At 42.3% G+C, this 16953-nt stretch overlaps 1 protein-coding gene across 1 annotated transcript in view; it reads left to right on the plus strand.

Moving 5' to 3' along the window:
* LOC132397309 (serine/threonine-protein kinase BRSK2) overlaps positions 1-2373 on the plus strand; it is a 967719-nt gene extending 965346 nt beyond the window's left edge. The window contains exon 21 of the mRNA XM_059975930.1: positions 963-2373. Coding sequence (XP_059831913.1) covers positions 963-985 — 23 coding nt within the window. The 3' untranslated portion in view covers positions 986-2373. The remainder of the gene's footprint in view (positions 1-962) is intronic.
* Positions 2374-16953: the final 14580 nt, after the last annotated feature.

The raw sequence follows: 16953 nt of genomic DNA on the forward strand, positions 1-16953 counted from the left end.
TCTGGATTCTGTAAAACACTGCGCTTCCTAATCAATAGTCTGCCGACATAAAAGGTCTGGAGAGGGTTAAATTTCCTATTTCTTTCCCTCTCTATCTCTAGTACTGGTAAGAAAATTACAGTTTAGAAGGATGTGACAGAGCTGAGCTTCAGTGTTAAATGATGTGCTACACCAGGTCTGGTGCCCATTGTCCTCAGAAGGAACTAGATGTTTCCCAGCAACACCCTTTCCTCCAGTGCCCTTCCAGCATCTTCAGTGCTCTCTTCCATTCTTTCCGTCAACTAATTCCATTCAAGTAGAAAAACTGAGACTCCAAAGCCACTTAAAAAATTTTATCTATAAAGTTATGTGAAGCATTGGGCTTTGTTGATTCCAAACAACCAGCCAACTGAACAAAGTAGTTATGACTTCAAAGGGCTCAAGTGGGGACAATACTTTGTAATTCAGGCACATTGTGGCTATGGATCTCATTTCACTTCTCTCGTGACCCATTGTTCATCTGTTTGTTTGTTCTTTCTTTCTTTCTGTTTGTGTACCCAGGCAGCCCATTGAGTAACTTCTTTGACGTAATTAAACAACTTTTTTCAGACGAGAAGAACAATGGGCATGTAGCTCATCCGCCAACCAAACATGGTACAAACAGCAAGCGGAATGATTCTGATTCTGTTGACTTTGGTTCTAGAGGAGACTCTTAAATTTCCAGCTGGGAAAGAGAAGGCAAAGATGGTGCCAAGTATTGGGACACAGGAACAACCTTAAATCCATTTAGAATTAGTCCCATGTTCTAAAAGGATGTAAATACCAGACAACTTCGGTACAGTGTCCATAGACAGATTTTGTATGGCGGAATGATTGTATGTAACTGAGGATTAGCACGTACAAGCCCCTCTACAACATTTGTTTCCCTGTTTTTTGCTGCTCTCGTTTTATGATGACCTGATTTATTTCCACTCTACTGCCAGGAATTGTCCAGAAAACTTGTTAAATCTCCTCTGGTGAATCCTATGGCTGCGGACATTTGTCGAAGGAGAGGCAGCTGATATCTTGGTGCATGTGGGAACTTGGCGCCCTTTTGACGCTTAACACTTGACCAAACCGGAGCTGCTGCATCCCAGGAAAAGAAATGGAATTACTGGGAGAGACTGACACTCTTCAGCAGCAGAATGTCCACCAGAGAGGGGAAAATGGGGGTGGGTGGGGAGGGGAGGGGATGAACTAAACTGCACTGCACATTAACAGGACCTCCGGCAGCTACAGTGAACTCTTTCTTTGTTGAAGCAGGACTTTGGTGAAACTGCTGCTGATTGGTTAAGAGATCCGAGGGTCAGACAACATAGCAGCAACAAGTAAAGCACGAACAAGTGTTCCACCCCTTCTCTCTGTATAGATTTTGTTTGTCTAGTTGTGACACCTTGTTTAGCTGTAGAGAAAAAAAAACAGATTCAAACACTGTGTTGCCAGTTATAAGTTTGTCAGTATTATTTATTTTCAGGGTAATATATATGTGTATATAATATATATATATATTCTTCATTTCACAAGGGCACCATGTTCGACTGAACCATGTTGCTGGTTTACTATCATGGGGGTTTGACCACCCACCAATGTAAAAGGCTACATTTATTGTGGACATTTTATATATATTTTCCCCCTTTCTGATCTTATTTATTGAACCCCGGTAATTCAACAGAACATTTAGGTGTATGAATGTTGTCTTTCATTGTGAATGACTTATAGAGGCAACACTTACTGTATTAAAGGAAAAAAAAATATTTTGTCCAATTTATCAGAGCTCTGTGAACAATATTAACTTATTCTGTCCCAATTCAAAGAACTTGTAGTATATGTTTAAAAAGCAAACAGTAATTTAAGAATGTAGAATAGCAGTAGTGTCTGAAATGATTACCTTATATTGCTATTTGTTAGTTTCATATCAGTGTGTGTGTTCCACAGGTAAAATTATTGGACCAGTTCTTGTACATAAGCAAAATAACAATGGACTTTGGACCACTGGAAGTTACTGTTATTGAATTTATCTTGTATAACTGTGTGCATGTCAGACATGGTTTTTTCTTTGCATGATGTTGCTGTAATTGTTCCCATAATGCTCTGTCCTCTTTCTTGCTCTCCTCTGTGCACACACTAATGCTTCCTTACACTGTACCTCTGGAAAAAGGCTGGACTACAACATGGACGGTACAAGCAGGAAGGGGAAGAAATAAAGCAATACTTATATTGATATCCTTCCTATTTTGTACTTTGGAGAAAAAAAATACTTATTTAACAGACCAACTATCAAATGTACCCACCCATCCCCCATCCCCTTGTAATATAACTGTGAGCAACTTCAGTGCAAGTTCAATAAATTCATTCAATTCCACGATCTCTGTCTGCTGATATTTTGCTGATGGCCACCAGATGGCAGATTTACTTTATTCGTACTTTCACGTCCAGGTAAAATAAGACACCGGCTTTCTACAGATCAAAGCAGGAGCATTTACAGTCTACAGACCAAGCTGCAGCAAACCACGTGGAACAACATACTAAATCTGAACATCTGTGTGATATTAGCTGAAAGAATAATTACTGTAGGGACTCAAGATGGATTGAAGATTAAATTAATTGCTTTGTGAATCTGAAAACATTGTATTAACGCTCTCAGGCAAGTATAAGGCCTGGCACTAGGCCAACAATTGTGTCTCAAGGGTTGTATGATAGATAAATGAAATTAATGCTTATTTTTCACTTTTTTCTTGCTATCTGAAAATATAATATATTTAATATATGTGTTTATTTGAATTTTTGTTTATCTCACTAACTAATGCCTCTTCCAGGTTCTGGTACGATCATATCTTTGGCCATTTGGGCTGTAAAGTTACATAATAAGAACTAATTTCAGAATTACCTCACACACAAGTTGAAATTTGAGATTCGCTTTGGCAATCAGTATGAGTTCTTCTCCAGGAGCCTTTATTTTGACCCTTAAGGGCACCAAAGTGCAAGTGTAACTCCTCTGTGGCAACAGTGAGGAAGTTTCTTAGCAGGCCTATATTTTTCCATCCTTGTGAGTTTTCTTTCCTTTGTGAAGATTTAAATGATTGGGGAATTGAGTAAAACAGATATATTTATGGTTTACATTACCACCATATGCAAGAAATGTTGCTGCTTACCACGGTGGAATACTTAACATCGCCATGTACACACACCACAAGATTTCTTCTCCCAAGTGAAAGGAGCATAAGGCAAAGAGGCAGCAGTAGGCCTCAGTTCCCCTTAAATATAGTCCGCTATGTGGAAAGGTGGTACCTGAAGTTGGCCTTCACACTGACTTTTACCGTCAAATCCCTGCATATCTCAATTGCCTGTGGTTTTCAAATGCCTGTTGATCTCACCTTTTAATGTATTTGGTGACTGAGCACTTGTATCTCTGGGCATGAATCAGAGGACTTGCTGGGAGGAGTAGAATTGCCGGGTGATTTAAAAGGCCACCAACAAATCACTTAGGGAGCTACTCCTTTGAAACAATGATTAGACATGAAGCAAAGCTGTAGTTGACTCAAACTACAATGAGGAAAGATGTATCTGTCCTGAACAATTCCCTCATTCCAGATTCTCCAGCCTGAGGACACAACGGCTCAGTGCCTGTGTCCTTTCTTTAAATGTTGTGAATGCTTCCTTGGTCAGGCCATCCACCTGTCTTTAAAAATGTTGACTAGAAAGTGAGGGGGATCATGGTTATTTCCTTCTAGATTACCACTATCTCATCTGCATGCCAGCCTGCACATTTTAGTTGCATAGATTTTCTATGTTCATTTCTCCCTGACTTGCTAGCAATTCACTCTGACACTGTCAGGTTTTTGAGTCAACTACAACTTTGCCTAGTGTTCCAAAGCAGTAGCTCCCAATGTGATTTGCTGGTGGCCTTTTAAATCAGACAGCCGTCCACTCCTCCCACCAGGTCCTCTGATTCATGCAGTGGCTCTCTTTTATGCCAGCTCCCATGTGGTGGGAATTTTAAATAATCACAAGTACATGTCAGGTATTGATGGAAAATATTGCCTTTTAGAATTACCAGGTAATAAATTTACCAATAGTGTACACTGGATGAGTTAAATGCAGCTGCCCCTCTACTCAACAATTTCTCTGGACTTCAGCTGGAATAAAGATTGGGAGGTGTTCTTCACAGTGAGCCCAAGTCTTTTCCACTCAAAGTCAACATGAATCTCCCTATGCAGCACGTAGAGCAGTAGAGGAACTGACCTTGGAGGAAAATCAGCAGTTGATATTGCAGGCATTCTCTCTACGTGTTATGGCAACATTACTTTCTCCAAGCCCAGCTCGGCTGTTTTATCTTGGATGGATTATGATTATCATAGAAAAGAGCACAGACGCCAAGTGGTATGATATCACAGTTACCAGACGAACAATCCAGAGGTACAATTTCAAATTCCTGACGGACTTAAATAAATATACTGTGTTTAATAAAATTCTGGAAATTATTGTCAGCAGGGAGTGACCATGAAATCACCAGACTGTTGTGAAAGAACAACTGATTCTCTGATGTATTTTAGCAGAGGAAATCTGTCTCCTCTTCCCAAGATACAACTCCAAGCCACTGCAAAATCTTCTGAGATAACATGTGGAAATGGACATCAAAACTGGCCTTGCCAGCCATGCCTGAAACCCATGAACAAACACAATAAAAGGTATGATCTGAAGGACAAGAGTCTCCCTGCTTTTCCTCTATTTGTGAAGCCCAGGGTCTCAAATGCTTTGCTAACCACTTAACAGCTCTTGCCTCTTTAGCCGATCTCAGCAGCATTAAACTAGTATTGTGTCTTGGTTATTTCTACCAAAGTAGAACAATTCACACTCCCTGTGTTACTGTTTACTGTGTTATTCTTTGTTTCTCTCCTTCTGTTGAAGGCACCACCTTGCTTGCTCTTGAACCATATGTGCCTCTATCTATGTGATTAACATACATCACAGGGAGGATCAGCCCAATCACTGACCCCTGAGGAATTCCACTCTGTACCATTCCCTAATCCAGGAAAGTGTCATTTGCCACAAGATCTTTTTCTCTCTCCCTTGTATCTATTTTGCTAACCAGCAGCTTATTTAAGCCTCAGTCAAATGTATTTTGAAAATTCATATGGATAACATCTGCAATCTTCACTTTGTTAACCAATGATTAACTTTATCAGTGTATTCTAAACCTTATCAATAAATTCAGTCAGTCAAGATGATTTGCTGTTCCTTTATCAGCTTAAACTTCTTCAAGTGTCCATTTTTCCCGCGGTGATTGTTCCTAAATACTTCCCCACTACAGATGTTAAATTGATGAGTCTCTAACTTGTGGGTCTATTTTGTGATCTGTTTTTAAAAAGGGTGTCACATTTACCATTTTCCAGTTCTCTGACGTTGTCCATTTACTTAGGGCAGATTGGAAAATGATGCAATATCTACCACAGCTTTCCTCAGCAACCTCAGATGCATCCCATTCAGGCTGGTACTTACCCTGATCAAAGGCAGTCTATCCAGTACCACCTCACTGATGATTGTCGCCTCTGCTTTGATTGTGGTATGGCAGCGTACTCCTCTGATGTTATGTGTGTCTGGGATGCTGCTGCAAATAAGCTTTTCACTGAACCTGTACATGTACAGGTTGTCATTGTGTGTGTCGATAAACGTGACTTTGGCCAATGTATTTACATATTCCAACCTAGCCCTCTGCTTCTATGCATTGATTACTTTGATCTCCAACTCGCCCCATACCTCCTCTTATTCCATACCTCGCCCCATATCTCCTCTTACCTACTGTTCTCGTGTAATAGAAAACTTGGGGCTGCTTGTTATGTTTTAATTGTTTTCTGACACTTACGTTCTCTTTTTACTTGTATTATTTTTCTAATCATCTCCCCTTTCAGCCTGGTTCTCATTTGAATTATTGACCTGGCATGCATTGCATCTGCTTTTATATCTTTAATAATATTCTCCATCTCTTTTGTCATCTAGGGACTTCTGACTCTGCTCCTTGTGGGAATGTACTGAACCTGCGTATATTCAAAATGCCTCTTAAAAGATCTGTTACAGTTTTCCTGACCAACTGGTGTTTCCACTTTAGCCTGATCAAATCATCCTTTATTCTGTTGAATTTAGCCTTCAGGCAATAATTTCTCCTTAGATGGAAATGCACCTAATTGCCAGTCTAATCCTTATGATCCGATAACCAGTGATCCCCAAGTATTCCTCACTTTTGCCCCAACTTACATGAAGAACAAGTTCCAGCAATATCTCATTTATTTGGAGCTGAAAATATAAAATCAATCAAATTTCTTTTGAATGCCTCATTTCCTCCCTTCCTTTGCCCTTTACTCTAATGCATTGGTTCCCCCCCACCCCCACCAAGGGATCCACAGACCCTTCAGTTAATTGTAGGGGTCCATGGCATAAAAAATGGGTTGAGAACCCCTGCTCTAAAATTATCCCAAATCAATTTTGGGATTGGAAGCCTCTATAGAAGCCTTAGGTTCAGAAACAGTTAGAATCAGATTCAGAATCAGGTTTATTATCATGTGTCATAAAATTTGTTAACTTGGCAGCAGCAGTTCAATGCAATAGATAATATAGAAGAAAAGAAAAAAATAATAAGCAAACAAGTAAATTAATAAATAAATATATCAATTACAGTATACATATATTGAATAGATTAAAAATCAAGCAAAAAGTGAAATAATAATATATTTTAAAAGTGAGGTAGTGTCCAAAGCTTCAATGTCCATTTAGGAATCGGATGGCAGAGGGGAAGAATTTGTTCCTGAATTGTTGAGTGTGTGCCTTCAGGCTTCTGTACCTCCTACCTGATGGTAACAGTGAGAAAAGGGCATGCCCCAGGTGCTGGGGGTCCTTAATTATGGATGCTGCCTTTCTGAGACACCGCACCTTGAAGATGTCCTGGGTACTTTGTAGGCTAGTACCCAAGATGGAACTGACTAAGTTCACGACCCTCTGCAGCTTCTTTCAGTCCTGTGCAGTAGCCCCACCCCCACCTGCCCATACCAGACAGTGATGCAGCCTGTCAGAATGCTCTACACGGTACATCTATAGAAATTTTTGAGTGTTTTTGTTGACATACCAAATCTCTTCAAATTCCTAATGAAGTATAGTCACTGTCTTGACTTCTTTATAGCTGCATCGATATGTTGGGACCAGGTTAGGTCTTGACACCCAGGAACTTCAAACTGCTCAACTCTCTCCACTTCTGATCCCTCTATGAGGATTGGTATGTATTCCTTCCTCTTACCCTTTCTGAAATCCACAATCAGCGCTGAGTTACTAGCCCTCAGCCATCAGGCACTTGAACCAGTGGGGATAACTTCACTTACCCCATCACAGGAATGTACTCACAGCTTATGGACTCAGTTTCAAGGGATCTTCATCTCACGTTCTCAATATTTATTGTTATTATTACTATTATTAGCATTATTTAATTTTTCTTTTGTACTTCCACAGTTTGTTGTCTTTTACAATTGGCCGCTTGTCCACCTTGTTGGGTACGGTCCTTCATTGATTATATCATGGTTCAAAGTTTAAAATTCATTTATTATCAAAGTATGTATACATTATACAACCTTGAGATTCATCTTACAGACAGCCACAAAATAAAGGAACCCAAAAGAACCCATTAAAAATGTAGACAGTCGAACACCCAATGTGCAGAGAAGGAAGAAAGCACATCATGCAAACAATAAAAGAAAGCAAATAGCATTCAGAACAAAAGTGAGTCTACAGACACAAAGCCTTAAGCAGCTGGAGCAGGCCACAGACTCTGCCTCAGTTCAGCGCAGAGCTGAGCAGCAAGCAGGACCGGCCTAACCCTTGCTTTTGGTCCTGACACCCTGCCTTTTCAATTGGACCTAGCATTTAAATCAACCAAACATCAGGTAGTTCCTCACTGTAGGACCAGGGCTTTGTCACTTTGATAGGTTCTGGGCCAGGATCCCACCATTTCAGCCCATACTCAACCTTTCCAAATCACCCTGGTTCTTAGATCGATCAAACCTCGAGCCTTTCTTGCTCTCAGTTTTGATGGACAGGCCTTACCCAACTCTGCCACATCTCCGCTTTCCTTTCTATCGTTTGCAATGATTGTTTACCAGAAATTTTACCAGAAAAAGTGCAGTAATAAAGTATTTAGTTGTATTCTTTGTTTTGTTTGTTACTGATAAGTAGTTACTGGGCTTCTTCAGCACCATCTTAACCCAGAAGATAGTTCTTGGATTTTTTGAATATACCACAAGAAAATGAATCTTAGGGTTGTTGATGGTGAAATACATGTACTCTGATAATTAATTTGAATTTTCAACTTAATTGCAAATTCCATTATTATCCATCTATAGTTAAACCATAAGATATAGGAGCAGAATTAGGCCATTAGAGTTGCTCTGCCATTTCATCACAGATGGTCCAATTTGTCTCTCAGCCCCAGTCTCCTGCCTTCTCCCCTTATCCCTTCTTGCCCTGACGAATCAAGAATATATCACCCTCTACCATAAAGACTTGGCCTCCACAGCTGCCTTGGCAAAAACCTCCACAGATTCACCACTCTCTAGCTAAAGAAATTCCTCCTCATCCCCATTCTAAAAGGGTGCCACTGTATTCTGAGGCTGTGTCCTCTTGTCTTAGACTCTCCTACCATAGGAAACATCCTCTCCAAATCCACTCTATCAAGGCCTTTCACCATTCGATACGATTCAAATGATGTCACCTCTAAATCTTCTGAATTCCAGTGAATACAGGCATGGAACCATCAAATGCTCTTCATATGACAAACCATTCAATCCTGGGATCATTTTCGTGAACCTCCTTTGAACCCCCTCTAGTTTCAGCACATCCTTTCAAAAATAAGGGGCCCAGAACTGCTCACAATATTCCAAGTGAGTCCTTATAAAGTTTCAACATTACGTCTTGCTTTTATATTCTACTCCTCTTGAAATGAATGCTAACATCACATTTGCCGTCCTCAACACAGACTCAACCTGCAAGTCAACTTTTAGGGAATCCTGCACGAGGACTCACAAGTCACTTTTGTACCTCTGTTTTTAGTATTTTCTTTCCGTTTAGAAAATAGTCAACCCTTTCATTTTTTCTGTCGAAGCGCATGACCATACACTTCCTGACACTGTATTCCATCTGCCACTTCTGTGCTCATTCCCCTAATCTGTCTAAGTACTGTAGCCTTCCTACTTCCTCAAAACTACCTGCTCCTCCACCTATCTTCATATCGTCAGCAAACTTTGCAACAAAGCCATCAATTCCATCTTCCAAATTATTGACGTATAATGTAAAAAGAATTGGTCTCAACACAGACCCCTGTCAGACCACTAGTCACCAGCAGCCAGTCAGAAAAGGCTCCTTTTATTCCCACTTTTTTCCTCCTGCAAATCAGCCACTGTTTTATCCACGCTGGAATCTTTCCTGTAATACCATGGGCTCATAGCTTGGTAAGCAGCCTCATGTGTAGTATGTTATCAAAAGCCTTCTGAAAATCCAAGTACACAACATCAACCGATTCTCCTTTGTCTATCCTGCTTGTTATTTCTTCAAAGAATTCCAACAGATCTGTCAGGCAAGATTTTTCCTTGAGGAAATCATGCTGACTATCATGTGCCTAAGAATACATGATAATAATCGACACTAACATCTTCCCAACCACTGAGGTCAGACTTACTGGCCTATAGTTTCCTTTCTTCTGCCTCTCTCCCTTGTTGAAGAGTAGAATGACGTTTGCAATTTTCTAGTCTTCCAGAACCATTCTAGAATCTAGTGTTTCTTAGTGTTACTAATGCCTCTGCAATCTCTTCAGCCACCACTTTCAAAGCCCAGATGTGTTCACCATATGGTCCAGGTGACTCATCTACCTACAGATCTTCCAGTTTCCCTGGAACCTTCTCTCTAATAATGGTAACTTCATACACTTCATGACCCCTGACTCCTGGTGCTTCCACCATACTGCCAGTGTCTTCCACCATGAAGACTGATGCAAAATAGAAACATAGAAAAACTACAGCACAATACAGGCCCTTCAGCCCTCAAAGTTGTGCCGAACATGCCTTTACCTTAGAAATTACCTAGGGTTACACTCTATTTTTCTGACCTTCATGTAACTGTCCAGGAGTCTCTTAAAAGACCCTACTGTATCCGCCTCCACCACCATCTCTGGCAGCCCATTCCACGCACTCACCACTCTCTGCATAAAAAACGTACTCCTGGCATCTCCCCTGTACCTACTTCCAAGCACCTTAAATCTGTGCCCACTCATGCTAGCCATTTCAGCCCTGGGAAAAAGCCTTTGACTATCCACACGATCAATGCCTCACATCATCCTGTATACCTCTATCAGATCACCTCTCATCCTCTGTCACAAGGAAAAAAGGCTGAGTTCACTCAACTTATTCTCATAAGGCATGCTCCCCAATCCAGGCAGCATCCTTGTAAATCTCCTCTGCACCCTTTCTATGGTTTCCACATCCTTCCTGTAGTGTGACCAGAACTGAGCACAGTTCACCAAGTGGAGTCTGACAAGGGTCCTATATAGCTGCAATATTACCTCTCAGCTCCTAAACTCAATCCCAGAGTTGATGAAGGCTAATGCACTGTATACTTTCTTAACCACAGAGTCAACCTGCACAGCAGCTTTGAATGTCCTATGGACTCGGACCCCAAGATCCCTCTGATCCTCCACACTGCCAAGAGTCTTACCATTAATACTATATTCTGCCATCATATTTGACCTACCAAAATGAATCACCTCACACTTATCTGGGTTGAACTCCATATGCCACTTCTCAGCCCAGTTTTGTATCCTATCACTCCTCTACACTATCCACCACACCCCCAACCTTTGCGTCATCAGCAAATTTACTAACCCATCCCTTGACTTCCTCATCCAGATCATTTATAAAAATCGTGAAGAGTCGGGGTCCCAGAACAGATCCTGAGGCACACCACTGGTGTCTGACCTCCATGCAGAATATGACCCGTCTGCAACCACTCTTTGCCTTCTTTGGGCAAGCAAGTTCTGGATCCACAAAACAAGATCCCCTTTGATCCCATGCCTCCTTACTTTCTCAATAAGCCTTGAATGGGGTACCTTATCAAATGCCTTGCTGAAATCCATATACACTACATCTAGTGCTCTACCTTCATAAATGTGTTCAGTCACATCCTCAAAAAATTCAATCAGGCTTGTAAGGCACAACCTGCCTTTCACAAAGCCATGCTATTCCTAATCATATTAAGCCTCTTCAAATATTCATAAATCCTGCCCCTCAGGATCTTCTCTATCAACTTACCAACCAACTGAAATAAGACTCACGGGTCTATAATTTCCTGGGCGATCTCTACTCCCTTTCTTGAATAATGGAACAGCATCTGCAAGCGTCCAATTCTCCGGAACCTCTCCTGACTCCATTGATGGTGTAAAGATCATCACCAGAAGCTCAGCATTCTCCTCCCTCACCTCCCACAGTAGCCTGGGTACATCTTGTCCAGTCCCAGTGACTTATTTAGTTCATCTGCCATTTCCTTGTCCTCCACTGCTAACTCTCCAGCATCATTTTCCAGCATTCTGACATCCACTCTTGCCTCTCTTTTACACTTTATTTATCTGAATTTTGCACTATCAACAGCCTCTCCTCACTACACATTGCCTCTGTTTGTAAACCAGCTACCTCATCTTCAGCACTATTATCCACCTTTCCAACGATACTTCTTGCATTGAAATATATGCAGTTCAGGATGCCAGACACACTGTGCTCAAACTTTTGGTTAACAACTTTATCTGAAGTCTTACCAACATCTGCCTCCACAACCTTTCCCCTAACTGTTCTGGTACTTTGGGTCCCATCCCCCTGTAAGTCTAGTTTAAACCCCACTGTGCAGCATTAACAAACCTTCCTGCTAGGATATTAGTCCCCCTCCAGTTCAGGTGAAAACAGTCCCTTCTGTACAGGTCCCACCTTCCCTGGAAGAGAGCACGATGAACCAAATCTTATGCCCTCCCTCCTACAGTAACTCCTTAGCTGCATATTCTATTTCTGTCTCACTAACACATGGCACAGGTAGTAATCCTGATATCACAACCCTGGAGGCCCTGCCCTTTAACTTACACCTAACTCCCTGATCAGAACCTCGTCACTCGTCTTCCCCATGTCATTGGTATCTACATGGACCACCATTTAAGAATACTAAAGATTCGATCTGAGATAGTCCAGACCTTGGCACCCAGAAGCATCATACCATCCAGGAATCTCGTTCTCACCCACAGAACTCCTGTCTGTTCCCCTAACAATTCTCCTATTAGCACAATGTGGCTCTTCTTCCCCCCTTTCTACTGAGTCACAGAGCCAGACCCAACCACTGTCAGGTCAAACACCACCCACCCCCCAACAATATCCAAGGTGATATGCCTCTTGTTGAAGGGGTTGGCCATAGGGTTGCTCTGCACCGACTACTTAACCCCTTCCCCCTTCCTGACTGTCGCCCAGTTTCCTGTGTCCTGCACATTGGGTGTACCTACCTCTCTATATGTTCTATCTATCGCCCATTCAGCCTCCCGACTGATCCCAAGTTCATCCAGTTCCAGTTCCAACTCCTTAACATGGATTGTTAGAAGCTGCAGCTGGATGTACTTCTCGCAGTTGTAGTCGTCAGGGACACTGGAGGTCTCCCTGCCTTCCTACATCCCACAGGAGAAGCGTTCGACTGTCCTGCCTGGCATCTCTACTATCCTAGCTGAGCAGATGTAAAGAAGGGAAGGAGAAAAAAAAACTTAACCTTGAGCTTTTTTTTTGCTTTCTCTGACTGAAGCCTTGAAGAACTAAAGGCTCAAGATCACTACTCTGACTCTGTCCACGGAGACAATGGCCGCTGCACGTGCCCCTGCCTTCCTTTAATTTGCTCTTGCTAATCAATCCCAAACACTAGTCAAAGCTCTATTACACTGTTGCAACCTAATGCTCCCTTTTCTATTCAGGCAGTGGACCTGAGTGAAATCCCCTCCCCTCAAAACTTCCAGCATCCGGATTGGTCGCTGGTCAAAGTCAAAGCCAACAAAGCTCAACCAAGTTCGTTCATATCCCTGTAATTTCCATTGAAAATGTGTTTCTCTTTCTTCCCCTCAATATTCAGTGTGACCCACAAAATATCTCTGCTAATGTGATGTTGCCTTTCCCACTTATTAACCAGAACTATATCAATTCTGTCTTTGACCCCCCCAAAGGAAAATCATATTCTCTCTCTCTCTCTCTGTCTCTCTCTCTCTCTAACTCTTTCTCTCGCTATATCCCTTACCCCCCCCCCCTCTCTTTTTAATTATATATCCATCTCCCTCTCTCTATTTCAAATCCTTGGGGTCACATGGAGAACTGGAATTCAGGATTAAGTCCGAGTCGCTGGAGCTATGAGACAGCAGATCTACAAGGTGCACCATTGTGCCCAATACTGACTTTTATTGAGCCGTCTTTCAGTTCTTGTGAAAACGTTATGAGTGTTAGAGCAGATAGTGAGGTGGAGGAGGATAAAGGTCATGCGAGAACTGCAAGTATAGTGCATGGAGTCAAGCCAGATCTAACACATAAAGAGGCTTTGAGGAAAGAGAAGCAGAATAAAGGGTGTAAAGGTAGTAAGGTAGAAGGGCTAAAGTGTGTGTACTTCAATGCAAGAAGCATCAGGAACAAAGGTGATGAACTGAGAGCTTGGATACATACATACATGGAATTATGATGTAGTGGCTATTACAGAAACTTGGCTGGCACAAGGGCAGGAATGGATTCTCAACATTCCTGCATTTCAGTGCTTTAAAAGGGATAGAGCAGGGGGAAAAGGGGAGGAGGGGTGGCATTACTGGTCAGGGATACTATTACAGCTACAGAAAGGGTGGGTAATGTAGCAGGATCCTAATTATGAGTCAGTATGGGTGGAAGTCAGGAACAGGAAGGGAGCAGTTACTCTATTGGGAGTATTCTATAGGCCCCCTGGTAGCAGCAGAGATACCGAGGAGCAGATTGGGAGGCAGATTTTGGAAAGGTACAAAAATAACAGGGTTGTTATCATGGGTGACTTTAACTTCCCTAATATTGATTGGCACCTGATTAGTTCCAATGGTTTAGATGTGGCAGAGTTTGTTAAGTGTGTCCAGGACGGATTCCTGTCACAAAATGTTGACAGGCTGACTAGGAGGAATGCCATACTAGATCTAGTATTAGGTAACAAACTGGGTCAGGTCACAGATCTGTCAGTGGTTGAGCATCTGGGGGGACGGTGATAACCGCTCCCTGGCCTTTAGCGTTATCATGGGAAAGGATAGAATCAGAGCGGACAGGAAAATTTTTAATTGGGGAAGGGCAAATTATGAGGCGATAAGGCTAGAACTTGCGGGTGTGAATTGGGATAATGTTTTTGCAGGGAAATGTACTATGGACATGTGGTTGATGTTTAAGGATATCTTGCAGGATGTTAGGGATAAATTTGTCCCGGTGAGGAAGATAAAGAATGGTAGGGTGAAGGAACCATGGGTGACAAGTGAAGTGGAAAATCTAGTCAGTTGGAAGAAGTCAGCATACATGAGGTTTAGGAAGCAAGGGTCAGATGGGTCTATTGAGGAATATAAGGTAGCAAGAAAGGAGCTTAAGAAGGGGCTGAGGAGAGCAAGAAGGGGGCATGAGAAGGCCTTGGCAAATAGGGTAAAGGAAAACCCCAAGGCATTCTTCAATTATGTGAAGAACAGAAGGATGACAGGAGTGAAGGTAGGACCAATTAGAGATAAAGGTGGGAAGATGTGCCTGGAGGCTGTGGAAGTGAGCGAAGTCTTCAATGAATACTTCTCTTCAGTATTCACCAATGAAAGGGAACTTGATGATGGTGAGGACAATATGAGTGAGGTTGATGTTCTGGAGCATGTTGATATTAAGGGAGAAGAGGTGTTGGAGTTGTTAAAATACATTAGGACGGATAAGCCCCTGGGGCCTGACAGAATATTCTGCTGGCTGCTCCATGAGGCGAGGGAAGAGATTGCTGAGTCTCTGGCTAGGATCTTTATGACCTCGTTGTCCACGGGAATGGTACTGGTGGATTGGAGGGAGGCGAATGTTGTCCCCTTGTTCAAAAAAGGTGGTAGGGATAGTCCGGGTAATTATAGACCAGTGAGCCTTACGTCTGTGGTGGGAAAGCTGTTGGAAAAGATTCTTAGAGATAGGATCTATGGGCATTTAGAGAATCATGGTCTGATCAGGGACAGTCAGCATGGTTTTGTGAAGGGCAGATCGTGTCTAACAAGCCTGATAAAGTTCTTTGAGGAGGTGACCAGACATATAGATGAGGGTAGTGCAGTGAATGTGATCGACATGGATTTTAGTAGGGCATTTGATAAGGTTCCATACGGTAGGCTCATTCAGAATGTTAGAAGGAATGGGATCCAGGGAAGTTTGGCCAGGTGGATTCAGAATTGGCTTGCCTAAAGAAAGCAGAGGGTCATGGTGGAGGGTTGTGACTAGTGGTGTCCCACAAGGATCGGTTCTGGGCCCTCTACTTTTTGTGATTTTTATTAACAATCTGGATATGGGAGTGGAGGGGTGGGTTGGCCAGTTTGCAGACAACACAAAGGTTGGTAGTGGTGTGAATAGTGCAGAGGATTGTTGAAGATCGCAGAGAGACATTGATAGGATGCAGAAGTGGGCTGAAAAGTGGCAAATGGAGTTCGACCCGGAGAAGTATGAGGTGGTACACTTTGGAAGGACAAACTCCAAGGCAGAGTACAAAGTAAATGGCAGGATACTTGGTAGTGTGGATGAGCAGAGGGATCTGGGGGTACATGTCCACAGATCCCTGGAAGTTGCCTCACAGGCAGATAGGGTAATTAAGAAAGTTTATGGGGTGTTAGCTTTCTTAAGTCGAGAGGTAGAATTTAAGAGTCGCGAGGTAATGATGCAGCTCTATTAAACTCTGGTTAGGCCACACTTGGAGTACTGTGTCCAGTTCTGGTCACCTCACTACAGGAAGGATGTGGAAGCATTGAAAAGGGTACAGAGGAGATTTATCAGGATGCTGCCTGGTTTAGAGAGTATGCATTATGATCAGAGATTAAGGGAGCTAGGGCTTTACTCTCTGGAGAGGAGGAGGATGAGAGGAGACATGATAGAGGTGTACAAGATATTAAGAGGAATAGACAGAGTGGACAGCCAGCGCCTCTTCCCCAGGGCACCACTGCTCAGTACAAGAGGACATGGCTTAAGGTAAGGGGAGGGAAGTTCAAGGGGGATATTAGAGGAAGGTTTTTTACTCAGAGAGTGGTTGGTGCATGGAATGCACTGCCTGAGTCTGGGGTGGAGGCAGATGCACTAGTGAAATTTAAGAGACAACTAGACCGGTATATGGAGGAATTTAAGGTGGGGGGATATATAGGAGGCAGGTTTTAAAGGTCAGCACAACATTTTGGGCCGAAGGGCTTGTACTGTGCTGTACTATTCTATGTTCTATGAGCACACCCATCATGTTCATTACACTTTGTCCATTTACACATCTAGATTCTAAATCTGGCTTTGTTCTTCTCAGACATTTATTAATTTTCTCCCAACTACAGAGAGAACACTTGTCAAGAAACAGCGCACCATGGATTGTCTGAATGCTGTTCGAGGTGCAAAGGAAACATCTAAATGCTAAATTGAGTTATTTGGGACAGACACAATTTACCATGGAAAGTGTTTATGATATCACTGCCGTCCTACGTAAATGTGCATATTTGACTTTCTGATAAACATTGGAATTATTGATATTATTTGAGGTTTTTTTTGGTGTGGTGGGAGTTTCAGGGGTGTACTCTCTGTCTCTTTGCTCCTGGTAGGTGGTGGTAAAATACCTTATGTTGTTCTGACAATCACCATTAAACCTTTCAAG

The sequence above is a fragment of the Hypanus sabinus genome, chromosome 7 (assembly GCF_030144855.1).
Source record: "Hypanus sabinus isolate sHypSab1 chromosome 7, sHypSab1.hap1, whole genome shotgun sequence".
In the NCBI taxonomy this organism is placed as follows: domain Eukaryota; kingdom Metazoa; phylum Chordata; class Chondrichthyes; order Myliobatiformes; family Dasyatidae; genus Hypanus; species Hypanus sabinus.